General features: G+C 44.2%; 1 protein-coding gene across 2 annotated transcripts in view; it reads left to right on the top strand.

Moving 5' to 3' along the window:
* The first annotated feature begins 559 nt into the window (after positions 1-559).
* LOC130534473 (cGMP-dependent 3',5'-cyclic phosphodiesterase) overlaps positions 560-21,583 on the top strand; it is a 52,083-nt gene continuing 31,059 nt past the window's right edge. The window contains exons 1-2 of one of the 2 annotated variants that reach the window (XM_057048564.1): positions 560-756; positions 10,556-10,637. In XM_057048564.1, the coding sequence (XP_056904544.1) occupies positions 698-756; positions 10,556-10,637 (141 nt within the window). In that variant the 5' untranslated portion in view covers positions 560-697. Of the gene's footprint in view, positions 757-10,180; positions 10,395-10,555; positions 10,638-21,583 lie in introns of those variants that run through there. The other variant, XM_057048566.1, reaches the window with a different exon arrangement.

The following is a 21,583-nucleotide window of genomic DNA, read 5'->3' as shown; positions in this document are numbered from 1 at the left end:
CTTCACAACAAGGTGGCCCGGAATTCTAGTGACATCATTCGTATGAGACGCAAACACATGACAACTGTGGAGGACCGTGGAATCCCGTCGTACCAAAACGCCTCCGAGAAGGGTTTGGTTTGACATTTTGACTTTGCTGCCAGTGTTTTAGCAACAAATAGTTTGTGACAGCCATCAGCAAACTCCAGACTATTGAGGGAAATTCCAATTCTCTCCTAGGAGAGAGGGCTAAAGCTATTTTTACATTAGTATGGAAGGGGACCTTGGGGCTCCATAATCAAGGGAGTGAACGACTATAACGCACAATTCCGTAAGCGCAAATAAGCCTAATATAGAGTGCACACGGTAAAGGGGGTGGGGGTGTGGACTGATTTTACCCCCCCCCTCCAGATAAATTAATTAATTAATTAATAAAATCCACAGAGACGTGCGCGTGCACACACTTCTTCCTATAAATCCTGGCTCACCATTGCCGGAGTATCATTTACCGCGTCTCGACCAATCCGCGTTCGGTCACGGCTCGACAGGAGACCCAGACAGGGACCGGAGAGGAGCCCGAACGCACGCCGCCGCACACGCATCCAGCAGCCGGCTCCCGCCCGTTGGCTCCTCACACACGCCCGGTCGCGTCCCGGCAGGCGGCTCCTCTCGACCGCAGCTGTTCGCTTTAAAAGGGAGGCGTCAGGCAGGATGCGCGATGGGACAAGCGTGCGGACACGCGCTCCTCTGCCGTAGCTACCCGCCATCCTCCGAGATGTAAGTGCGCTGCTTTTAATCGTGCGTGTTGTGCGGACCGGAGCGTCTGTCTGTTGTCTCTATATGCGTGACGCCCAACATTACGGCGTGGATCTGGGTGCCATGTCCGACTAAGGAATCACGACCCCGCTGCGGTGGCAGCTGCCACAGTACTGGCTGGTGAATGATCCCGCACCAATATTCAAATGACTTATTGGCCGCCTGCTTATATATTTAACACACTATGGTGGACTGTAAGAGCAGAATATGGTCGCTTCTTCTACTGGGTTTAAAGGCTTGACTTGGGGAAAAGACGCCGTTTAAATACAGCTCAAACTTTACACTCTAAAATAAAAGTTATATGACATTTCACCTTCGTTTGAGTTGTTGCGGCGTAAAGGCTAAACTAAGCCAGGAGGTGTTTGTCTAATTTTATCTTATAGACCAAAACCTGTTAACTGAAATGCATTCCAGTTCTTAAAACATTTGAATGGATTTATTTGTTTTGTTTTTCTTGCTTTTGGATCCTTTTCGTCCATGAACGCAACACCTGAGCGGATTTTTGTCCCTTCGCTCTCAGTTTGCTGCTTTAACACTATCTTTGTGATGCCATTATAGCATCTTTGTGACTTATCACAGGCTCAAAACAAAGGGGCAAAAAAGCTTTATCTCTACCTTCATTTGCTGTTTTTTTAAAGTTAAATCACTTAACTTTAGTGCTTGTTAGAAGATACTGAGAATTCACACAGTTGTATGGATGAAACTTAGATTAAGATGACAAGCAAACCCACTGAACTGCTGTTGTCATGACCTGTCTGTCTGTCTGTCTGTCTGTCTGTCTGTCTGCAAAATAAAGTTAAGACCGGGTTTTACAGCCCAATGAACAGAATTCATTTTGCTGATGTTCTGGATTCCAGGCCAGACTTTGACCTTTGATCTTCCAAAGATCAAATCCAAGAGATCTCGATCATGAATGGCTTTGATCATAAAGCGACCTCTTTATACTCGACTATGGGTGGAAGTCACGGTATGTGGGGGGTATTAGCTGCCTTGTGGGCTGGGATTGCTTTGTTTCTAGTGATAGTGACTCAGTCTCTGATGCTGCCTGCGTTTTCCCCCACAGCTTCTACAACATATACATAAATCCATTTAATTTGCCTGTGGCTGTTTCCACCCAGCGCTGATTTTCAGCCCGCTACAGTTTACATTTAGTCACATTTCCTCAAGTCATCATACTGGACCAGTTTTAAGTACCCTAGTAGCCAGACATGGTGGTGCTCATCACCTGCTCTCCGTGTCATGTCATGTGCTTTAGCGGTGAGGCAGTGAGCGTGTGCATGAAAGTATCACTTATTGGTATAATTTAATGCAATCATAGGCCTAAATTTTGTAGATACTCACAAACATTATAGTCAGGGCTGGATAGTAAAATACTTAGTTAGAAAACTGGAAGTTTTATTTGTCGTGGTTTTGAACATTTGATGTGTTCCCAAGCTACTTTGTTGAATTTTTACATTCAGTTTAGCAAAATTTGTTTGAACATTTACATTCAAAAAGGAAAGAAGGGGCAAACTAACCCAAACTAAAGTTGTAGAAGCATTTATACACAAACAAAACTGACTTATATGTTTAGCTTGTCTCATGAGAGGGTATTAATAACCCCTGTAGGCCTCCTACTGTCCATAAAAGCGACCTAGAAACATAGGCTACATAAACTCTTGTTGACCTAGCTGCTTCCCAAACCCAATAAAGTCTTCTAACCAATCAGAGGAGAGGATTTGGGTTCCGCACCAGTTACGATTCAAGCCACTGAGGCAGAGTGGCCAGACGGCAGGTTTGTTTTGAGACTGTAATGTTTTTGCTCAGAACCGCCGATCCAACCGAACAGAATTACCGTTAACTAAAAACTAGAGCTGAGGCATAACTGTTGTCAGCGACACCTGTAGATGGACACAGAGGTTACTGGTTCTTGACCAGTGTGTTGCAGACCATAATAGTGTCTACCTTTTAGGATTGATGTTGCATGTGGTCTTTCCTCCCTTCTTCCTCCATGTGATCCAAGTCACATGTATGCTGTGGTTCAGCATTGGCTACATGTTACTGTTGTCGGGTCGAGTCCATTGACGAGTCCTTGCTATTTCTGTCCCAGCTATTTGTCTGTGGGTCAAACAGAGCCTCTCCTCACGCTTTCCAGAGCCTCTCCTCTCTCTATCAAGGTTCCGTCAGCGATAAAGAGATTGTAAACCAGCATTGTGGCTCCCCAATCACAGCTATGGCCAAAAGGGTTGTCAAGGGTTTCCTTGTGAGGTATAACTACCAAGCTATCAAAAGTGGCTGGGCTAGAGGTCAGGAAGGCACCACCTGTAGCACGACTGAGCATCCACATTGAGCACCTGTTACCCACGGTGAAGGAACACAGTATAATCAGTACACTCTTCCCCCTTTCTTTAGAAAGTCGCTCATCTTTCCCTAAACTATAAACTCCGACTGAGCTGCCACTCGAACGCCTCTTAAATGCCACTGCGAGGTTAACTTCTTTGCCCCTGGTAATCAGAGTTTAGCAGCAGGAACATCAAGGGCTAATCGTTGCTTTCTTCATAGGGCCTGATTTACTAAGATGTTTGTTAACGAGCACTAAATTGTGTGCTCGTGGTAAGGTTTTGTGCCCTTGGTTTAAGTGCATTTTGTGGCTGATCAACTAAAAGAAATTGTCCAAGTGGCCTCAGGTGCAAAGATCAGTGTATAAAATGCTCAGACTGTTACGATCTGGCAACTACTGCCTCATGGCTTGTTATTTGTTTTATATACTGAGTTCTTGAATAAAAATGGATCAAGGAGAAGCTTGGATGTGGACTTTTCCCCCATGTAATTCCCTGTCGGTAGGAAGCGGGATCGGATCGGGAGCAAAAAGCTGGATCAGGACAACCCCGGTCACAACAGATAGCAGCTACCTTAACAGTCTCCATGAATACTCCACCCATGAATACTGCTGTCATGGCAGGCTCCATAACCCCCCAACCCCCCCTACCCCCAACCCCCTGCAGGAGAGAGATTCATTGGCTAAAAATCTGTCGTTCCTCCTTGAGATGAGATTGCTTTATACTCCACCGATGATCACCGTCTCTATGGTAGTGCAGTGAAAGATGGCTTGCCACAGTCATTCCGTGGTTGTTTGTTCAATCCCAGGTCCCTGCTGTCCATGTGGAACCCCAAATTGCTCCTGAAGCCATTACCTGGGGCGCATGTGAATTGTGTAGTCAAGAAATCGGTGAAGGGTGAAAAGGTATTTTCAAAAGGCAATGAAAAGTTTAGCCAAGCATTTACGCTGCAGCACGGTCCCGAACAAACGTGCCCTCGTTTAACTGTACAAATAGGTTATTGGTTCATTATGCCGATGATTGGCCAAAGATTACAAGATTGTATCACCATTTCCACCAGGTGTTCAGGAAGAATTACCACAGTAAAATTCGAAACCTGACCTCAAATCTGCTTTCAACGCTTTGTACGTTCCCTTTGTCCGAGGTTCATATTACATAAACATAAAGATAATGACATACTGTAAAACTATTACAATCATAAAATCTCACCCCCTGGAGGAAACTCATTTTGTGACACTGCCCACTAGCGCAACTAAAATACTGTACATTTCAATTAGCCACAATATAGATTTTCCTAAATAGAATAGCTCAAATTTATCTCCACGCTGTAAAAACAGAAAACTCATCTCCACTATCTCCAAATGGTTTGTACGTTACCGTAGTAAAATTTCTGTTTTACAGCTACGTAAGAGGAAGATTATAATAGCAAGAGGCACATGGCGACAGACAGACAGACAGACAGACAGACAGACAGACAGACAGACAGACAGACAGTGTTGTTTGACTTTTGTACGGTAGTAAAGTAAAAAATGTTCTACCGGTATCTAGCTATCATCCACTCATCCACTCATCCGTCTGTCTGTCTGTCTGTCTGTCTGTCTGTCTGTCTGTCTGTCTGTCTGTCTGTCAGCCTTTATAAATCATGTAAAATCTCTTAATCACTTTAATCCCTAAACTACCACGGCTGTAAAGCAGGGTGTGCTTCATGCGTCTGTCCACTCGGGGGCGCTGTGATAGCAGCGGAATCCTTTCAGATTTAATGTGAGGGACTCTTGCAGCTCACAAACACAATGAGGAGGGTGGTCTGTGCATGTGACGTGCATGTTTACAGCTTATTAAGGCCCAGAATGACAGGATCTGGCACAAGCCTGTATCTGTCCGATACATTTGATCATTTTTGACGAATCCTTGGGTCCTTTTTTATCTTTAGCAAGAGAGGCTTCACCTTTTCCAGCTATTTGTAGCATCAGTTCTTCTGCAGTGCTAAACCATCTGTCTGAACCACCTATTTATCTGGGCTGAGTGGAGCTGCTCAACAGTCCTGCTGGCCTTCGCCCGTTCAGGGTTTGTCGTCTGGCTTTGCAACATGTTTTAAAAATTATTCTGCTTCTTTTTTCGCATGAGCGACACTGTTGACCAAAAGCCGGGTATGATTTTCCCCTCTGTGCTGCATGAGAAGCTCCACAATTACGCTGCTTGGAAATGCACGAGATCTCCTGCACACCTGTGGCAGCAGGCTACCGTGTAGCGAGGGCGTCGTTACGCTGCTCAGTCCCTTCAGGAATCTAAAATACGTTAAATCGAGTGTAAAATGACTGTCCCTCAGCAGCACTTTGGTCATCAATGATGCCACAGACCAGCTTCTGTCTGATTAGCTCTCCAAAGCTCCTGCTTGTTGCTTTAATCCTCACACCTGTCTCACACGGTTCCATCGATTGTGCGTTCTGACCCCTCGTGTCGGACTTCTGTCTCTCTAACGCAACGCTAGCTTGCGCTTTGCACAACTCCCTGAATATTCTCTTCAGACGTTCCAGGCTGTGGCTGGGTCCTCTGGGCTCTTGTGCTTGGTGGCCTCTGATCCTGTTAGAGGGGGAAGAATCTACGCTTGTGTTGATGTCGATGTTGGCTGGGGCGCTAGCCATGCTAATTGTCTGGGCTTCTCTAATTCTGGACCCACTTTTCTGCATGTGACCTTCTGAGAAGCGGCTGTAGGAGTGGCTGGAGTCCTGGTTGGAGTCCTGGTTAGAGTCCTGGTTGGAGTCCTAGTTGGAGTCCTGGTTGGAGTCCTAGTTGGAGTCCTGGTTGGAGTCCTAGTTGGAGTCCTAGTTGGAGTCCTGGTTGGAGTCCTAGTTGGAGTCCTAGTTGGAGTCCTGGTTGGAGTCCTGGTCGGACTCCTGGTCGGAGTCCTGGTTGGAGTCCTAGTCGGAGTCCTGGTCGGAGTCCTGGTCGGGTCCTGGTTGGAGTCCTAGTTGGAGTCCTGGTTGGAGTCCTGGTTGAAATCCTGGTTGGAGTCCTGGTTGGAGTCCTGGTTGGAGTCCTGGTCGGAGTCCTGGTCGGAGTCCTGGTCGGAGTCCTGGTCGGAGTTCTGGTCGGAGTTCTGGTTGGAGTCCTGGTTGCCCTTGGGATGGTGGGTCTGTTGATCTATGGACATCATGGGACATTCCTTCTATTTGCATATCTGACACAACTCATTACATTAAGTGGTGGATGAACAGGCTTCTATAGAAAGCTGCACGTTTTTACACACACACACACGCACACACACACACACCACACACACACACACACACACACACACATACACACGACATTTCTTTGTCTGTTAGCACTTGATTTTTCTGCCTTTATTATCATTCTTCCTCTTCTTTTGCGCCTCTGTGCTCATTGTAAAGCGTATCCTGAGGTTGCCGCCTGCACATAATTCTGATTAAAAGACCCGAGAGTGTCGTCGAGGTCACATTGAACACCGACACGAGTCACATTCACCGTTCACGGCGGAGGTCGCATTTTAAAAAAACCAAATAAAACAGTAAGGCAAATCTGTATCGATAGAAAATGACCCCAATTTAAATCAGAAAGGATCCGATTTGATGCGTCTTTTGTGGGATCCGACTGTCCAAATAATAAGCAACCTAAATATTAATCACGAGAGCAGAAGAAGTTCTTCTGACAAAACAAAGCTGACAGACAGAGACCTTCAGATCCTGATACTGCCTGGACAGGATAGGCTAAAAAACAAAGAGTGTGCATGTGCACCTAGATAATGCCGGCCGCTCTGACCTGTTGACCCTCCGCCTGCGTCACAGCTACAAAGGACACGCTCTATCTGCATCCTTCCCAGAATAATTAACCGGTCATCATTTTTCTGCCACCAGCTATTTACATGAATCTGTCAGGAGCCTGCATCCGCTCAGCGCCACCCAGGAGTGTCAGTCGGGGCTGTGAGAACGCCGCCGCTCTCTAATCTGCTCAGGATCAATCATGCGGCCAATCGGCAATTAGAGCAAATGTTCGTTTCGCTAACGATTGCAGCAAGACCTACAAACCCAGAAAGCCTCTATAGGTTTTATTGTCATCTAGAATTAAAGTGTGACGGGATTAAATATGGCCTATAATAAATCAGTGACCGGGATCTCCAGTACTGGAGGTATTTGGAGTTTTTCAACATCTAAAGGTAGCGATGATGAAACAAGCAGCTAAACTGGGACGTGTCAACACAAGGTTAATTCCATAAACAGGACTAGCAGTATGTTGCTAATATGGACCACTAACCACCAAAGAAAGGTGATTAAAGACATTGTTTGCTCTGCTGTCTTATTTGAGTGGCAACAGCAAGGGTATAGAGGGTGTGAAGGGCCCATCCGGTGCGTCTCAACCCTGTCAACAAGTCCTGGATCGCAGGAAAAAGCCTTTCAGGTTCCGTATTCAAGGACAGGATTTGTGAGTCAGACAACAAGGCTCCCGTCACCTCGACGCACCGTCGTGCTGCTGACGCCACCACTGGGATTCATTTGAAATCCCCCATAATAATAAACCGGTTACGTTTGAGATAATGAGGACTTTTCTATTAGTACAAGGCAGCTAATTGACAGTTTGTTTATCTATAATTTGAATACCAGTTGCTTGATTTTGGTGCGCGTGCAAGTGTGTGTGTGTGTGTGTGTGTGTGTGTGTGTGTGTGTGTGTGAGGGCATTCACTACTTCACAGAACGGAGGAATCTGTTGTTATAAATTGTTTTGCAAATTTTTTCACCTCAGGGATACTGGTTGCCATGGCAACTAATCACACTCGGTCTTTCTCTCTCTCTCTCTTTTTTCCCCCCCTGCGCACACAACAGCCACGTGCGCGTGCACGGCCATTATCACCTGTAACTTTTGTTCTGTTTACACGACGCAGCCTTGATCCCACGTCCGGATCGGCTGAACCGAGAAAGTCTCATTTTATTTATTTCTTTGCTGCGGTGCACGGCTCCGGCGTGCACGTCTCCGGCGTGCACGGCTCCCTCCTGTCTGTTATCACCCAGGTTCTGTCTTCAGCTGCAGCGCCGTTAGTTTCACTTCTGCCGCCTTCTTCACTTCCCCATTTCTGATTTGCCATCGCTGGACTCGCCCGCGTCCTCGTCCCCTCGTCCTCTGGTCCCCCTTCGCCGTCCTCACGGGGACAACACGCGTGTCCCAGCTGCGGCGCCTTCTTAACGCTTTTTGATCAGGCGATTTTAATAGTCCTAAAGGCCAGATGGATCCACTTCTTTTGTCCGAGGCTTCTCCCTGCCCGACTCACCTCCGACATAAAAAGCAATAACCAAAGGAAGGATGTGTGTGTGTGTGTGTGTGTGTGTGTTGTGTGTGTGTGTGGTGTGTGTGTGTGTGTGTGTGTGTGTGTGTGTGTGTGAAGCCCATCAGGAAGGAAGAACAAGAAGCTGTGGCAGGAGAAGCGCTTTCCTTTACATACATTTTTTTTAAAAATGACTTAATGTAGGTTTTTTTTCTTGTAGTTTCTTATTGTAAATAATCATATAATAATCATAGTAAATTCAATTTACTCACATACTTAGACTTGTTTGAGTCCCCAGCAAAGCCTTCTACCTTGTACTGTAAAAACCTCCAAAACTACAGGTACATATGACTTGTTTTGTTCAGCGTTTAGCACCAGCTAGCGGTGCTGGGCGTTAGCGGGAGTTGATCCGCCACCCAACAAATCCTGTAAACACTTGTTTACAATGTGGAGATTTCTAAAGGCTGCCTCAGATCTCCTCTGTGCTTTCCATTTCTGCTCAATCCCACATTTTCTTCTCCTCCTTTCCAAGCGCTGTGATGATGGATTCATGGAGGAGACGGTTTGTTGGTATGGAAACTGGCTTTAAACTCTGGGTTGCCAACGGCTCCAACTCACATAGCAACCAGCCTGTTGAAAAGTTAGCAGGGAGAAGACTTGTCTTTTTTTTTTTCATTTGCTGCTGCATTTTAGACCGTGAAACCTTGAATTGTGGAATTAGCGAGATCTTTCTGGTTCGTGCCTTCAAAGGACTCAACATGGGTCACGATGCAAACATCAATCATGTGATTTATTGGGTCTAAAAGCCCCTAAAATATGAGGGCTTGTTATTGGTGTCTTCCTGTGGCCCCTACATAAAAGCAGCCATTTGCACCATAACTATAAATTTACAGGTTTAATCAGGATTAAATCGTTAAATCATCGCGCGTCAACATCTCCCATGCTAACGTCGCTAATAACAATTCCCTCCTCTCTCTCTTGGTGTGTGTGAGTGTGTTGTGTTGTGTGTCGTGGCAGTATTGATAGTTTATCAGTGCTTATCATTGTATGAAAATGCTATCAGCCTTCTCCAGTAAATACAATGTGCGTCTGTACTGAAATAACCTTTAAACATTTACAGTAGAAACACTCGTGACTCGCTTCCAGCTGTGTTTGCAGAAGCCCCGCGTCAGCGTTGAGGGTTCCTTTTTCTCTTGTTTTTAAGTGATTCCACAATAAATTGGATGAATGTGAACGTTTAGGATCAATGCGCGGGGCCTTTTTCTGCCCCGGCTCCGTGGTGCACCCCCCACCCCGGCCAACGTCACCCAGGAGATTTAGCTGTCGGCTGCACGCGGATGCAGTGAGGGACTAATACGATGAATATGTTGACTGATTAGATTTATGGGAGGGCGGAGGCGGAGGTAAATCTTTTAAACTGTTGTACATATGTAAGTGTTAAACAGGTTGTGCGGGTAAATTAGGTTTTGTATACGCTTCAGCGACAACAGGAATTAGTTTTGTTGCGTCGTCAAAGGAACATTTGCGTTTATACTTTCTGCTTTGAGTCCTTTATTGATCATACTTTATTTGGCACAGCAGAATATAACCTGTAATTTTCTAATGAAGGTAATCAATCAATCAGTTGTATTTAATGTAAAAAAAATCCATGGTAGACATGGCAACAACGGGGGCCAGATGAGATCAGTTTAGACTTTTTAAATTATAAATGTGGTTATAACTTGTGGCTGTTCATATGTTATAAAAGGTAAGATGTTTCCTAGAAGGTGCAGAGAGGCAGTAAGACCCAGAGGAGGCGCGAGGAGGCAGAGAGGATGTGGAGGAGGGACGTGTTTTTATGTGTTGCAGCTTGCGTTACCGCGCCAGTGTGCGCCTCAGCCTGCCCCAGCGAGTGTGTGCATCCCTGTGTGTGAGCGGATGCACATATAAGCCGACCGCTCTCCCTCGCAGAGTACGACAGGTGGAGATGATATGACCGCGCTCGAGATGATGAAAGGGAAGGACCTGTAAGGGCTTTACCTCTGCACACGCGCCAAAAAAAGACCTCTTTTCTTTACATTCTTTCACACACCTTTAGAATTCCAGCATAGAGGGGTGCCGTTATGTGTGTGCACAGTGGATAACGCAAACACGCTAACACTGACTTCTCATCTTTTGGTGTCTGCAGCTGTGGTCAGCAAGTGTTTCCCCATCCCGATGACAGTTCACCTTCAGCCCCGGCGACCGCCGCGTTCTCCAAACAACTCCAGGTAGGATCTACTTATCTCCTCTCCGCGCTGTATGGAAAACAGGATGTGTGTGTTTCACGCCCTCTCTTGAACTCCCTTCCTTCATGTTTATTTCTTTTTTTTTTGTCCGTTCTTCTCTGAGTAAGGAGACTTTAACCTATTATCATCTGTGGATACCGATATGACCTGGTGTTAATCCATAAACCAGTTTTTATTTTGTTCTCTTGCCCCTTAGTCTCCTTCTTGCTTATCCTGTCTCTCTCTCTCTCTCTCCTCTCTCTCTCTCTCTCCTCTCTCTCTCTCTCTCTCTCTCTCTCTCTCTGTCACACACACCCACACACACCCACTGAGAGAGAGAGAGAGCAAAAGATAGTTTGTATTATTGCCTGACTTTATTGATTTTCGGAAGCCATTTAATCTGGAAACGTCAACCTTGTTGCACCTTTATCTCTCTTGATTGAGGCGTGGTGGGTTACTCATTGTTTGCCACGAGACTTCTGTGTATTTTTGCATGTGACAAACGACGGAAAACCAAACAGCGGCGTAATTAAAGGTGTGAAATTACAGGACATTTCGGTTTGATTTTAGCCGCGGCTCTTCCTCCATAAACCGCTCTATCCTGTTCGGAACATGAAAGAGTGCGCATGTGTGTATGAGTGTGTGTGGGTGTGTGTGTGTGTGTGTTCCAGTTTTTTTACTTGAATTTTGCAATCTGGCGTTTCCTGAGCTCAGCTGTGTGACTCAGACATAAGAAATAAATTACATTAAACACACCTTAAACAGTTAACATTTTAAAAAAAATCCTTTTTTGACATCATGTCCCTTTAGTTTGGGTGTGAGTTCAAGCACAGTGGCGTTTTTATGTGCTTCTGGTTGATTTACGCATAGAAATACAAATCTGATCTGACCCGCAGTCAATCAAATGGGAACGAGTCTGTTTATTTATATCTGTTCTAATAATTAAATAGAGAAAGTGTCCTCACTTGTCAATGTCTTGGCCTTTTGTGTCTGTTTATGCGCTCACGTGTGAGTGCTTGAGCGCTAGCAGCTTTGGCGCATCTGACTCAGCCTTCTGTTGTTCGTGTTTCTGCTGGTCTAACCCAACGGCATTCCGCTCTTATACCTGTTTGCTCAGAAATGTTTCTAAAAGCACGTCGCTCAAAGGCAGCTGGCTGCTACGCTAACGCGAAGTAGAGTGCGTGCGGCGTCATTTGTGGGGCCTGAAAGAATTGCTGGTATTTTATTAGTGGTACTTTTTTTATGATATGCAAAAAATGAGAATTTCTGCTCAGTTCTTCTATTTTGTGATCGTCCGACAGAATATTAGCCGATGTGGGATCCAGTCGTGCAGGACTCCTGCGCAGAATGCAGTGAAAACATCAGCAAAATGGAAAGATTTAACATTTTTAGTTAGAGTGTTGATACCAGCAGGCCGCTCAGACGCCGAGTCGGGTGAATAATCGAGGCCGTCATGGTCCAACACCAACAACAACACAACAGCACGATGCCAGATGAAGACAATCTAGAACATACGCAAAGGAGTGTGTAACAAAAAAAGATACAACATACACACAATAGGAATTTTAACATTTAGGAACTTCACACACATTGTCATTGACAGATGATAAATATCTGATAAATTGTTAATTAATGTAATTAAGGAAACTCTGGATAATTAGCCTCTGCTGACATGTATCTGACAGCACGCTATTAATTTAATTTAAGACAACAAACTTCTGAATATAAACAACCGTGCACAGTATTTAAATGGCGTGCATACTATTGATACTAATTAAAAATTACAGAGTTTAAATTTCAGGATGCTTTATGATTTATTTCTGTATCCTCTATATTCACAACTGCAAATTTATTTAGCACTTAAGCTATCTTAATCTGCGTTTGTGCACAAATGAATGTGTACAACATTTTTATATGAAGCAAAGAGGAAAAAAAAGAAACTAAATAACAGGAAACTACATTGCTGAGAAACATTCATGGAACATAACATAGCATAACTAACATAACATGTTAGTCCATGTTAGTCACACGTTTGGGACGTCGAGTTAATTAGCAATAATGATTGTGGCTTACCGTCAGATGCAATTAGAGCAGGTAGAAAGGAAAGGCAATTTGGAAGCCAACGCGTAATAAAGAATGGATTTGCAAGTGGTGGCCTTTGACCATTTTCCTCTCCATCATAATGTCTGGCTGGTTCTCTATGGAAGAGTATTAAGGCCGTCCATTAGGGAAGAAAATGAGCAGGTAGATTTTTTTTTTTTTCATTATTCGCTTTGAGAATAAAGTCGAAATGTCGAGTATGAGGACAAAATACAATGTGAATTGTAATGTTGAGAAAAAAGTTGACCGGTATTAGGACTTTAAACCATGTGCTTAAACCGCAACACCGAAGTTAGCTTCCTAGGGGAGTTAAGGGCAAATAAATCCATCATGCTGAGTGAGAGTTTCTCCACCGAATGTCTGGTTTTTCCACCTCTGATTAATGCCAAATCGTATTAGGCATTTTGGCCGACACATGAATAGATGTGTGAAACCTTTAGTATATTGTGAAAATGCAAAAAAGAAAAACGACTTTTTTCCCGCTTATTTCGACTTTATTGACTCCAAGCCCACTGTATCATAGATATATGTGCGATGTTATTATCAAACCGTCAAAATACCTTAAGAGGGGACCTCGCTTCATTGTGGATGGACATGCACCGCTACCTCCACTAGCATTGTGCGAAATGCTACAGACCACAGTCAATGAAGCGTGTCTCCCCTAGGAACTCTTCTGCTGTGTTGTGGCAGTTGCAGCGCTTTCTTCTTAATGTGTTGTGTTGTGCGAATTGCGACGCCCTGGTATCAAAGGGCCACCGATGGAAGGAGCTTCTTGGGTTCATCAGAACTGAAGAAGCTTCTTGGATAAGAGGTGAAACGTCTTGTAAAAACTAACAGAAGTCCGGCTGAATTCTCTTAAGACAAGATAATCCCCGAACACTTAAAACACTGTTAGATGGAGTGCTAGTCCTTTGGGTGTGCCTCTGTGTGTGTGTGTGTGTGTGTGTGTGTGTGTGTGTGTGTGTGTGTGTGTGTGTGTGTGTATGAGGGGGCGTTAAGTGTAAGGGGTCAGGCTTAGCAGGGTTTCATATAAACGCATCAGTCAGTGGATGTTTCATCTAAATTCTTTGGGGTGGGGGGGCAACTAACCTGGGTGTAGTTAGCAGTAGTCTGTTCTATATGGGCAATTGGTGGCTAAATGACTACCAGAATGTTATATGATGTCTAGCTTGTTGAGCGCTCCTTTGAAGCCAAATTTGCTGATGACATCTCCTTAATCAAATAGTGGAAGTCTCAACTGGAGCGTGCTTGGCAGAACCAGTGAACGAGGATTGGCTTCAAAATAGGAAGCCTAGTCTGACCTTCACTTTGGAAGGGCGTTTAGTGAAGGACGGGTTGCTATCGTTGTTTTGGGAGGCTCACTGCGGACCAAACCTTGGTCTCGCTTGTATTTACGACCAGGCCAAGGGCAGAAAGCCCATCTGGGAGGACTGAAGGCTTTGTTGGACAGTATCAGATACAGCACTTGGGGAGGGTCCAGGTGTATTAAGAACCATGTCATCTACACAGAAGTGAATAGAGTTCTTCAGCAAATCAATATTGTTTGTGGAGATTGAGAAGAGGAGCAATGCAAGATAGACCCCTGGGGGACTCATGTAGACACACGGGGACGGTGACAAGAGGATGTTAGAGTTTGTGTACACCCAGAAAAGGTTGAGAGTCCAGATTGAGAGTCGGACAAAATGTTCTTTGTACCCAAAAAACATGAGAGCTGTTTGCAGGTTGGGCTCCGCATTACTTTAGCTATGAAGGTAAAAGGGAATAGAGTAATAGCAGTTCGAGTCAGCTTAATCTCCTCTTTCAAATAAGGAGAGTAATGAGGCAGTTTTCCACGCAGATGGGAACTCGCCTAACTGTGTGGACAGGTTGGACAGGAGGACATTAGGCTCAGCAATAAAGGGAGCTGTGGATTTAAAGGGTCAAGCCCATCAGGTCTGGGGATTTTATTTGAGTCAAGTTTATTCAGTACTTCCAAGACTTTGTACATAGTTCCATCATGTGGCGAGAAGCTGAAGTGAGGAACTGGGCATGACATGACCTAGCTTTACTCTCTATGTATTTAATTGTCTTCTAGAACTTTTTTGGATTGGTACCAGAGAGTTTAAACTAAACTTAAACTTAGCTCTGCGGATGGCTTGGGTGCATTTGTTTCTGATTTTTTTTTAACGGACAGCCAATTATCAGAGGCTTTTGCTTCGCAAACCATGCATTATTTATATCAGGGATCAGACTGGTGTGTCCCTGCTAACTGTGAAGTAAGACTTGTTAATCGAAGGGTATTAGCCTTCAACTATGGGCGATTATGGCAGGCTGTTTCTTTCCATTCCAAATATAGACAGTAGAGCAGTGGTTACTGAGATTATAACAAATGACACCAGGGCTGTATCTATCGTATGTATCCAAAATAACCGTCAGGGTCTGGGGACAAAAGGGAGCCTAGAGTACACAGGGTACAGGAGGCAGCAGAGGGAGGGAAATAGCAACCAGCAAATGTTATTTTAGAATTCTTGGTAAGCTTAATATTTAGGAGAGGTATGTCCTGGAAAGTGTCCCTACCCCAAAGATGGTGAAGGGTTGGGAGAGTTTTAAAATCCTCAAAGGTTAGTGGCAGACTGGTAATGCTCAGGCTGGAGGTGGAGGGAATGGTGGAGGAGTCAAAAGCAAATATAGCATGAGATTCCTTTTGTCGGACAGTAGTATCATGAAGATGTCCTCTTACCCCATAACTCCAGCTTTCTTCACAGCTGTCATTTTCTCACTTTAACGTCGTATTTCGAAACCTTTCAAAGTAAAGTTTTCCGGCCCAGTCGTGCACATCTTCAGCTGCACCCACATGAGTGGGTATACGTTCCCTAGACGTAGATGTAGAGACCACCACAATTCTTATTTGTCTGAAAGAACTCAATATCCTCCGCTAACCTGTTGCAACATACTGTATGTTCGCCACGTGCACTACCACTAACACACTGTTCATGGTGGCCCTTAGGTGTCTCAAAATCAGAACATGTAAACAGGATATCACGTATTGACACATAACCTTTCATTTAGCTGTGGCTGCTACTTAGCAGGCTAACCTCTTTATGGATTGTTGTGGCATAAAGGGCATCCGGTGTTGGCCAACAACAACAAAGAAAAACAGTGCAAATTGCCACCTAGCGGGGAGAAGGTGGCTTGACTCTGGCTACTGCAAAGTCCTTTGTAGACAGGAAGTCCGGTTGCATAAATTGTGAACATCAATATTGCGGCAACTGTCGCAAGTGTGTAGTCCAATTTTGATGCACACGTAAACGCACTTACTGATGGAAGCGATGACATGTGGCGTGTCTGCTTTTACATAGCTGCAGGCAAGTAGTCGTGGAATAATGTATTCACAACAGGCAGTTGTTATGCCATTGGGACTTAGCAATCCTTCAGCCACAAGCCAGGATTTAATGAGAGTGGGAAATATTTGCCATATGTCACGCACCTAAGAGCTTTCCTCAAAAATGGTGCACATCACAGTGCCCTCGGGCAGGCACTCAACAGACTTGTCAATGTCTGATACATTCATTTATCTCAAGCCTCCAGCAGTCACTTTTGCCCTGCTACAACGGTTTTAGCCCCTCTACTAAATCTGGGTTGTATCAAGTTGCTGTTCCTAAAGGTTTTTAAACACTGCGTGACAATTACTGCCTGGCAACCTAGCAGGTGGACATCTGCCTGTAGAGGAAGCCCTGAAATGTGCCCAGCCGCTTTGCTATTGCTAGGTCATGTCCAGTAAAATGTAGTGTAAACCATGTGATGCAAAGAGACCCACGACTTATCAGAAAGCTCCAATGAAAACTAATGTTGCAACCGGGATATTACAAAAAAATCCCAGCTGACTTGAACTCCCTATCACAAGTTGTTGCAGAGGTATGTGCTCATTTTGCAAGAGTCCTTCTCCCAGTATGTTAATTCTAGGCCAGCCCTCCACGACAGTTGCAAGGGTGGTTTGAAAACATGTCTTTGAACATGGTGAAAACCTATATCTTATATACCTTCTGTCATGTTCCATGTGATGGCGTGATGAGTTCATCCTCGTATTCGGCAGTCTGGTGAATGAGCTGACTGTCTCATCCAAATTTCTTTGACATACCACACCGTTTCTCAATCTTCAGAAGGTTTAACCCCATTTTTCCTCACCCATGGTCATGGCGCCCGTGTTAGTTTGGTAGCGTTTTGATACCACGGTAACGAGCCTCATCTCATCTTCTTAACTGTTTCATCCCTTTCAGGGGTGAAGGTGGGGTCCACCCCAGATGAGTCTCCAGTTTATCGCAGGGCCTTATTTGTGGGTTCAGCGCCTTGCTTAAGGGTGCTCTGGCAGCGCTATGAAGGCATTCTGGCACCTTCTGCTACTAGCAGAAGACCTTCCATGTTTGTCTGCACTGGAGATCAAACTGAGAACCCTCCACTTCTCAGCCCGGTCCCCAACAGACTGAGCTACCATCGCCACCTGAATATTCTGGCAGACGATTTGATATCATATCTAAATATGTTAATGATAAGTTTTGGAGGAAATACATCCCTTCTCTATTTTGGTGAGCAGCTTAGCTGACAGGAAAACTGCCCAGTAAGTAATTACTGTAACGAGAGAGTTTATCCAATCAGTGTCATTAGGGGGTGCGTCAGTCGGGTGCTAAACTTGTGTATGTGTAATGTTCCGATAATGTTTATGATTAATTCTGGCATCAAGTAAGTACCATTTCACAGAACACTGGCATCAAGCTATTTTCCTTTTTCAATTGTTTTGGGATGATTATTGAAACAGACTTTATATGGGATATTTTTCAGCATCCACCACTGGTCATATCCCTCAAAAAGATGCCTCATTGGTGGGACGGGGTCATAGGTCGTTTTAGGCTGAGGCAAGAAACTAGCTTCTCCCCCCACCAGCTGCTGCCCCCTTTTCATCAGTTCATTTGAACCTTTTGGAGGATGTTGGCGTGTGCATTGAATCATTTCATGCACTTCCACGAATAGACTAAAGACGCAAACCCATTCCATCGTGCTCTCAAACTTTTCACATTTTAAAACTGAAACAATTCAGATTTTCCATATGCGCAGAGGTCAGCGTCCCGCGTGCTTTTATTCTAAAAGCCCATCAATAGGGATCCATGGAAACAGGTGAGTGGCTTTTAGTCATCCCTGTGGAGACATTGACCATTGACTGACACTGAAATATGAGTGTCTTCTCTCTGTGGACACTTAAAAGAATAGAAATGAGCTGTGACATTTACTGGAGCACAGTCCTTCACTTGTAGCTATATGCCAGCATATTTTCCTCTTTTTCCTCTTTTTCTTGCGTTTCTTTGGGGTAAAACCATTTTAAAAAAATCTAACGCATTATTATAGTGGACAAAATTTGTTCTGATGAATTGCAATGAAAATGCAGTTGGGTTGTAACTTGTATGGATGCCGGAACCATTACGACAACGTTAGAACATCTGTGTTTGCTTAAATTTTACAGTCGATTATTTGATGCGCGCTTAGCAACTACTGCTCTGAAGCAAATAAGGTTAATTACCTAGAGGGCCACTCCACACAGTCATTGAACTTCACATATGGGTGAGACACAATGTGCACGTTTGTGCTTCATTGTTTGTTGGGGGGTTTTCTGCTTTTTTTTTTTAGATTTCCCTCTATTTTACTCCCCCAATTATGATCTGTTTCAGTGTATTTGGGATTGTGATCTCATCACTCCACTTGTCTTTTCTTGGTTATCCGTCTCTTGCTAAAAGCTAATATTTATGTTTACTTTGGCAATGATTAACTGAGAGCAGGCAGGTGGCCATTAAACCAACGAACATAAGAAAGGGGCACCATTTATTATGCAAACCTATGCAGAATTACAAGCAGATCAAAGGCAATCTGACATTAGTGACTGTGTCCAAACGGACAGACAGGGCAAACAAAAGTGTAATGTGGTGTAATGTGCGTGTACGTATGTGTGGACAAACACCGTTCTTATGTAATTAACTATGTAGGAAGGAGGGGAGAAGATATTATAAATGATTTATATACATAAAAGAAGTGATGGAAGAGAAAGATGGTTGCAGAGACGGACTGATAATAGAGACATATTGAGATAGTTAACATTGAATGTTGCGTCATCACGCTGCTGTCATCCATCTTTCTACCTAGTAAGTCCTTTTTTTAAGCGTTATGCCAAATGTCATAGATTTGGCGACGTGTGGGGGATGGAAAGCAAAAAAGTGTTATTCAAGACAGGAGGCGGAAACTGAAAGGAAGTGGGTGTCAACAAATTACAGCAGAATAATGGAATATCAGTGTAATGATATGTTTCCTGTATTACTATTCCTCTAAAACAATTGAATTGCTGATTTATCGTTTTAGTTAACAATGTTTGGCGGGTGAGGCCAATTTCATTTTACACACAAAAGTGCATTGTTATGAGACCACACAACATGGATTCATGAAAGCAACATGAAAACGTCCCTTCCGCAATTTGTATGGTAGCTTTACTTAAAAGATGACATCAAAGCAGCATCATTTATATACATTTGATCTGCTTGAGAGGGGCAATTTATCAAAACATGAACCTTATTTTCTTCCTCCTTGTATTTTCCTCCTTTTCAATGCCTGTCTGTGCACGTTCTGACACTATGTGATGATGGGTAAACTCATTAGGATTCTTTTGAATAAAGGATTCTATTCTATTCATTGTGAGGTCATATCTCTCCAAGAGAGATAAGGTCGTCGGGCTGGAATTTGCCGAAGGATTTTCCACGACCGGGGTCGCTCATTTGCCATATTCCGAATAAATCGCGAGGATCTGGAATAGCTTCCGTCTAAGCAAAGACGGTGGTAACTGTTAGTGGGAGTCTGAGGAGAACATACGTAGATGGAGTGGAAGCTGCTGGAAAACAAAGTGATGAGTTGAAACACTGAATTTTTTATGAAGTGTAGATACACAGAGTCCAGGCATTAAAAGGACAGCGGAGGCTGCGTTTATGGACATTATGCCCCCGTGATCTAAAACACTCAGGAATGCAGCCTGGACCAGAGTTCAACCCGGAGTCGCCACCTAATCACAGGGACAACATACAGAGACAAACACACAATCATGCTTCCACCCACATCGAAGGACCATTTAAATCGGGCAATTCTACGATCCACCTATATGGCAGAGTACCTGAGGCCCCCGTAGAGGACACACAAACAGAAAAGCCCCTGGCCCCCCTGCTGTGAGACAACAGGGCACCATATACAGCATATACGTGTGTGTGTGTGTGTGTGTGTGTGTGTGTGTGTACATATACAGTGAGTGACTTGTTAAGTTACCATTTTCCTCCTTATGTGATCTGTGTGTTCTTCTCGAGCCCTTACTGCGGGGGTGTCTGTTATTATTAGCACCTCTGTCTCCATGGAAACTATTTCAGTTACACTAATTTGCTGTATAACAAGTGTGGGTACATGTTGGACCGGCGTCGACACTGAGGAAAAATCAAATGAAACTGGCAGAAAAACACAAAAGTATTAACAGGAAAAAAGAGGTTGAACTGACCTGCAGACGTTTCTAATTTCAAATTCTTTATTTTCCGTACGACTTTTGACGTTACAGTGAAGAAGATCCCGTCGACTCTGCATTAATGAATGGATGAAAGATGATGCGCTGTGGTTAATGTAGTGGTAGTATGAATAGTAGGAGGTGACAAAGAAGGGAAATGAACAAAAGCGACAGGCTGGTGTTATCCAGGTAGGCTGGAGCCGGAATCGCTCACTCATTCACTAATCCCTCATTAACGAAGGAGACGTGTCGCGTAAACCCTTAATTCATTCCACAATGAACAGCTACCAAATTGGCATTGCTGCTGGTCAATATTTTTGTGATTTTATTTTCTTTTTTTTTAACTGTTTAATAAATCAAACACCCTTAGTGTTGATGTTAATAATTAACTTTCTCTAAAAAATGATTAATTAACAGCCAGTGCCATTTATGCACTGCACCTGAATAATTGAATTTCTTGTGCTGCCTGGGAAACATCAGCAGGCTTCCATTTATTTCTACTGTTTAACAAACGTCCGAGTGCAGCAAAACAACCTCCAACTCAATTTGTCACTATTATGAAATTCTTGAGGTTGAGAATTCTTCAGTTCATACGTGCAGGAGTCTGTCCGCCCATGATCGCTCCAGCCAGTCCTCCCCATCAGGGACTGCGAGTTATTCTCTTAGCAATTCATTTCCAGAGGTCAGACGGTTAAATTGATGATGTTCTTACTTCTAGAGGTTTGTCCCCTTTGGATTGACATTTTAATTTGAGTCATTGAGATTGAAAGTCAAAGCAGAATGAGGGGGAAATTCCCAGGGGGGGGGGGGGGTTGTGGGAATGTGTGTGAGGACTCGATGCCAAGATGTCCCTATAATTTTAAATGCAACTGGCAGTGTTGTTGTGAAGTAAGGGGACCTTCAAAAAGGGCCCAATCGCTCCACCCATGGGCCAAAACAATTACACACATAATCATCTGTCGTTAAAAGATAATAAAAGAAAATGTGTTTATTTTTGACTGATGCCTTAAAGGGACCATAAGCCCATTTCTTTTCCACCCCAGGTTCTCCGTTGTCTGTCGACTAAATCAAAGTGTGTCATGAACCACATCTCCCTCTACTTCTGATCCCCCCCCTTCCCCCCTGCACCTGGGGGGAGGGTTTATTTTGTGGAACATTTCCAGTACTCAGCAACTTCTAACGTTATTTCTTGAGAGGTAATCCCGGTCGTCTTAGGGTGAACGCCATTTTGCCTCGAAAATACGCCTGCTGGCTGGAGCCTTTTATAGCGAGGGAGGACCAAGGGCTCCGAGAGGAG

The sequence above is a fragment of the Takifugu flavidus genome, chromosome 12 (genome assembly GCF_003711565.1).
Source record: "Takifugu flavidus isolate HTHZ2018 chromosome 12, ASM371156v2, whole genome shotgun sequence".
In the NCBI taxonomy this organism is placed as follows: Eukaryota; Metazoa; Chordata; class Actinopteri; order Tetraodontiformes; family Tetraodontidae; genus Takifugu; species Takifugu flavidus.
This window is presented reverse-complemented; position numbering and strand designations above follow the sequence as displayed.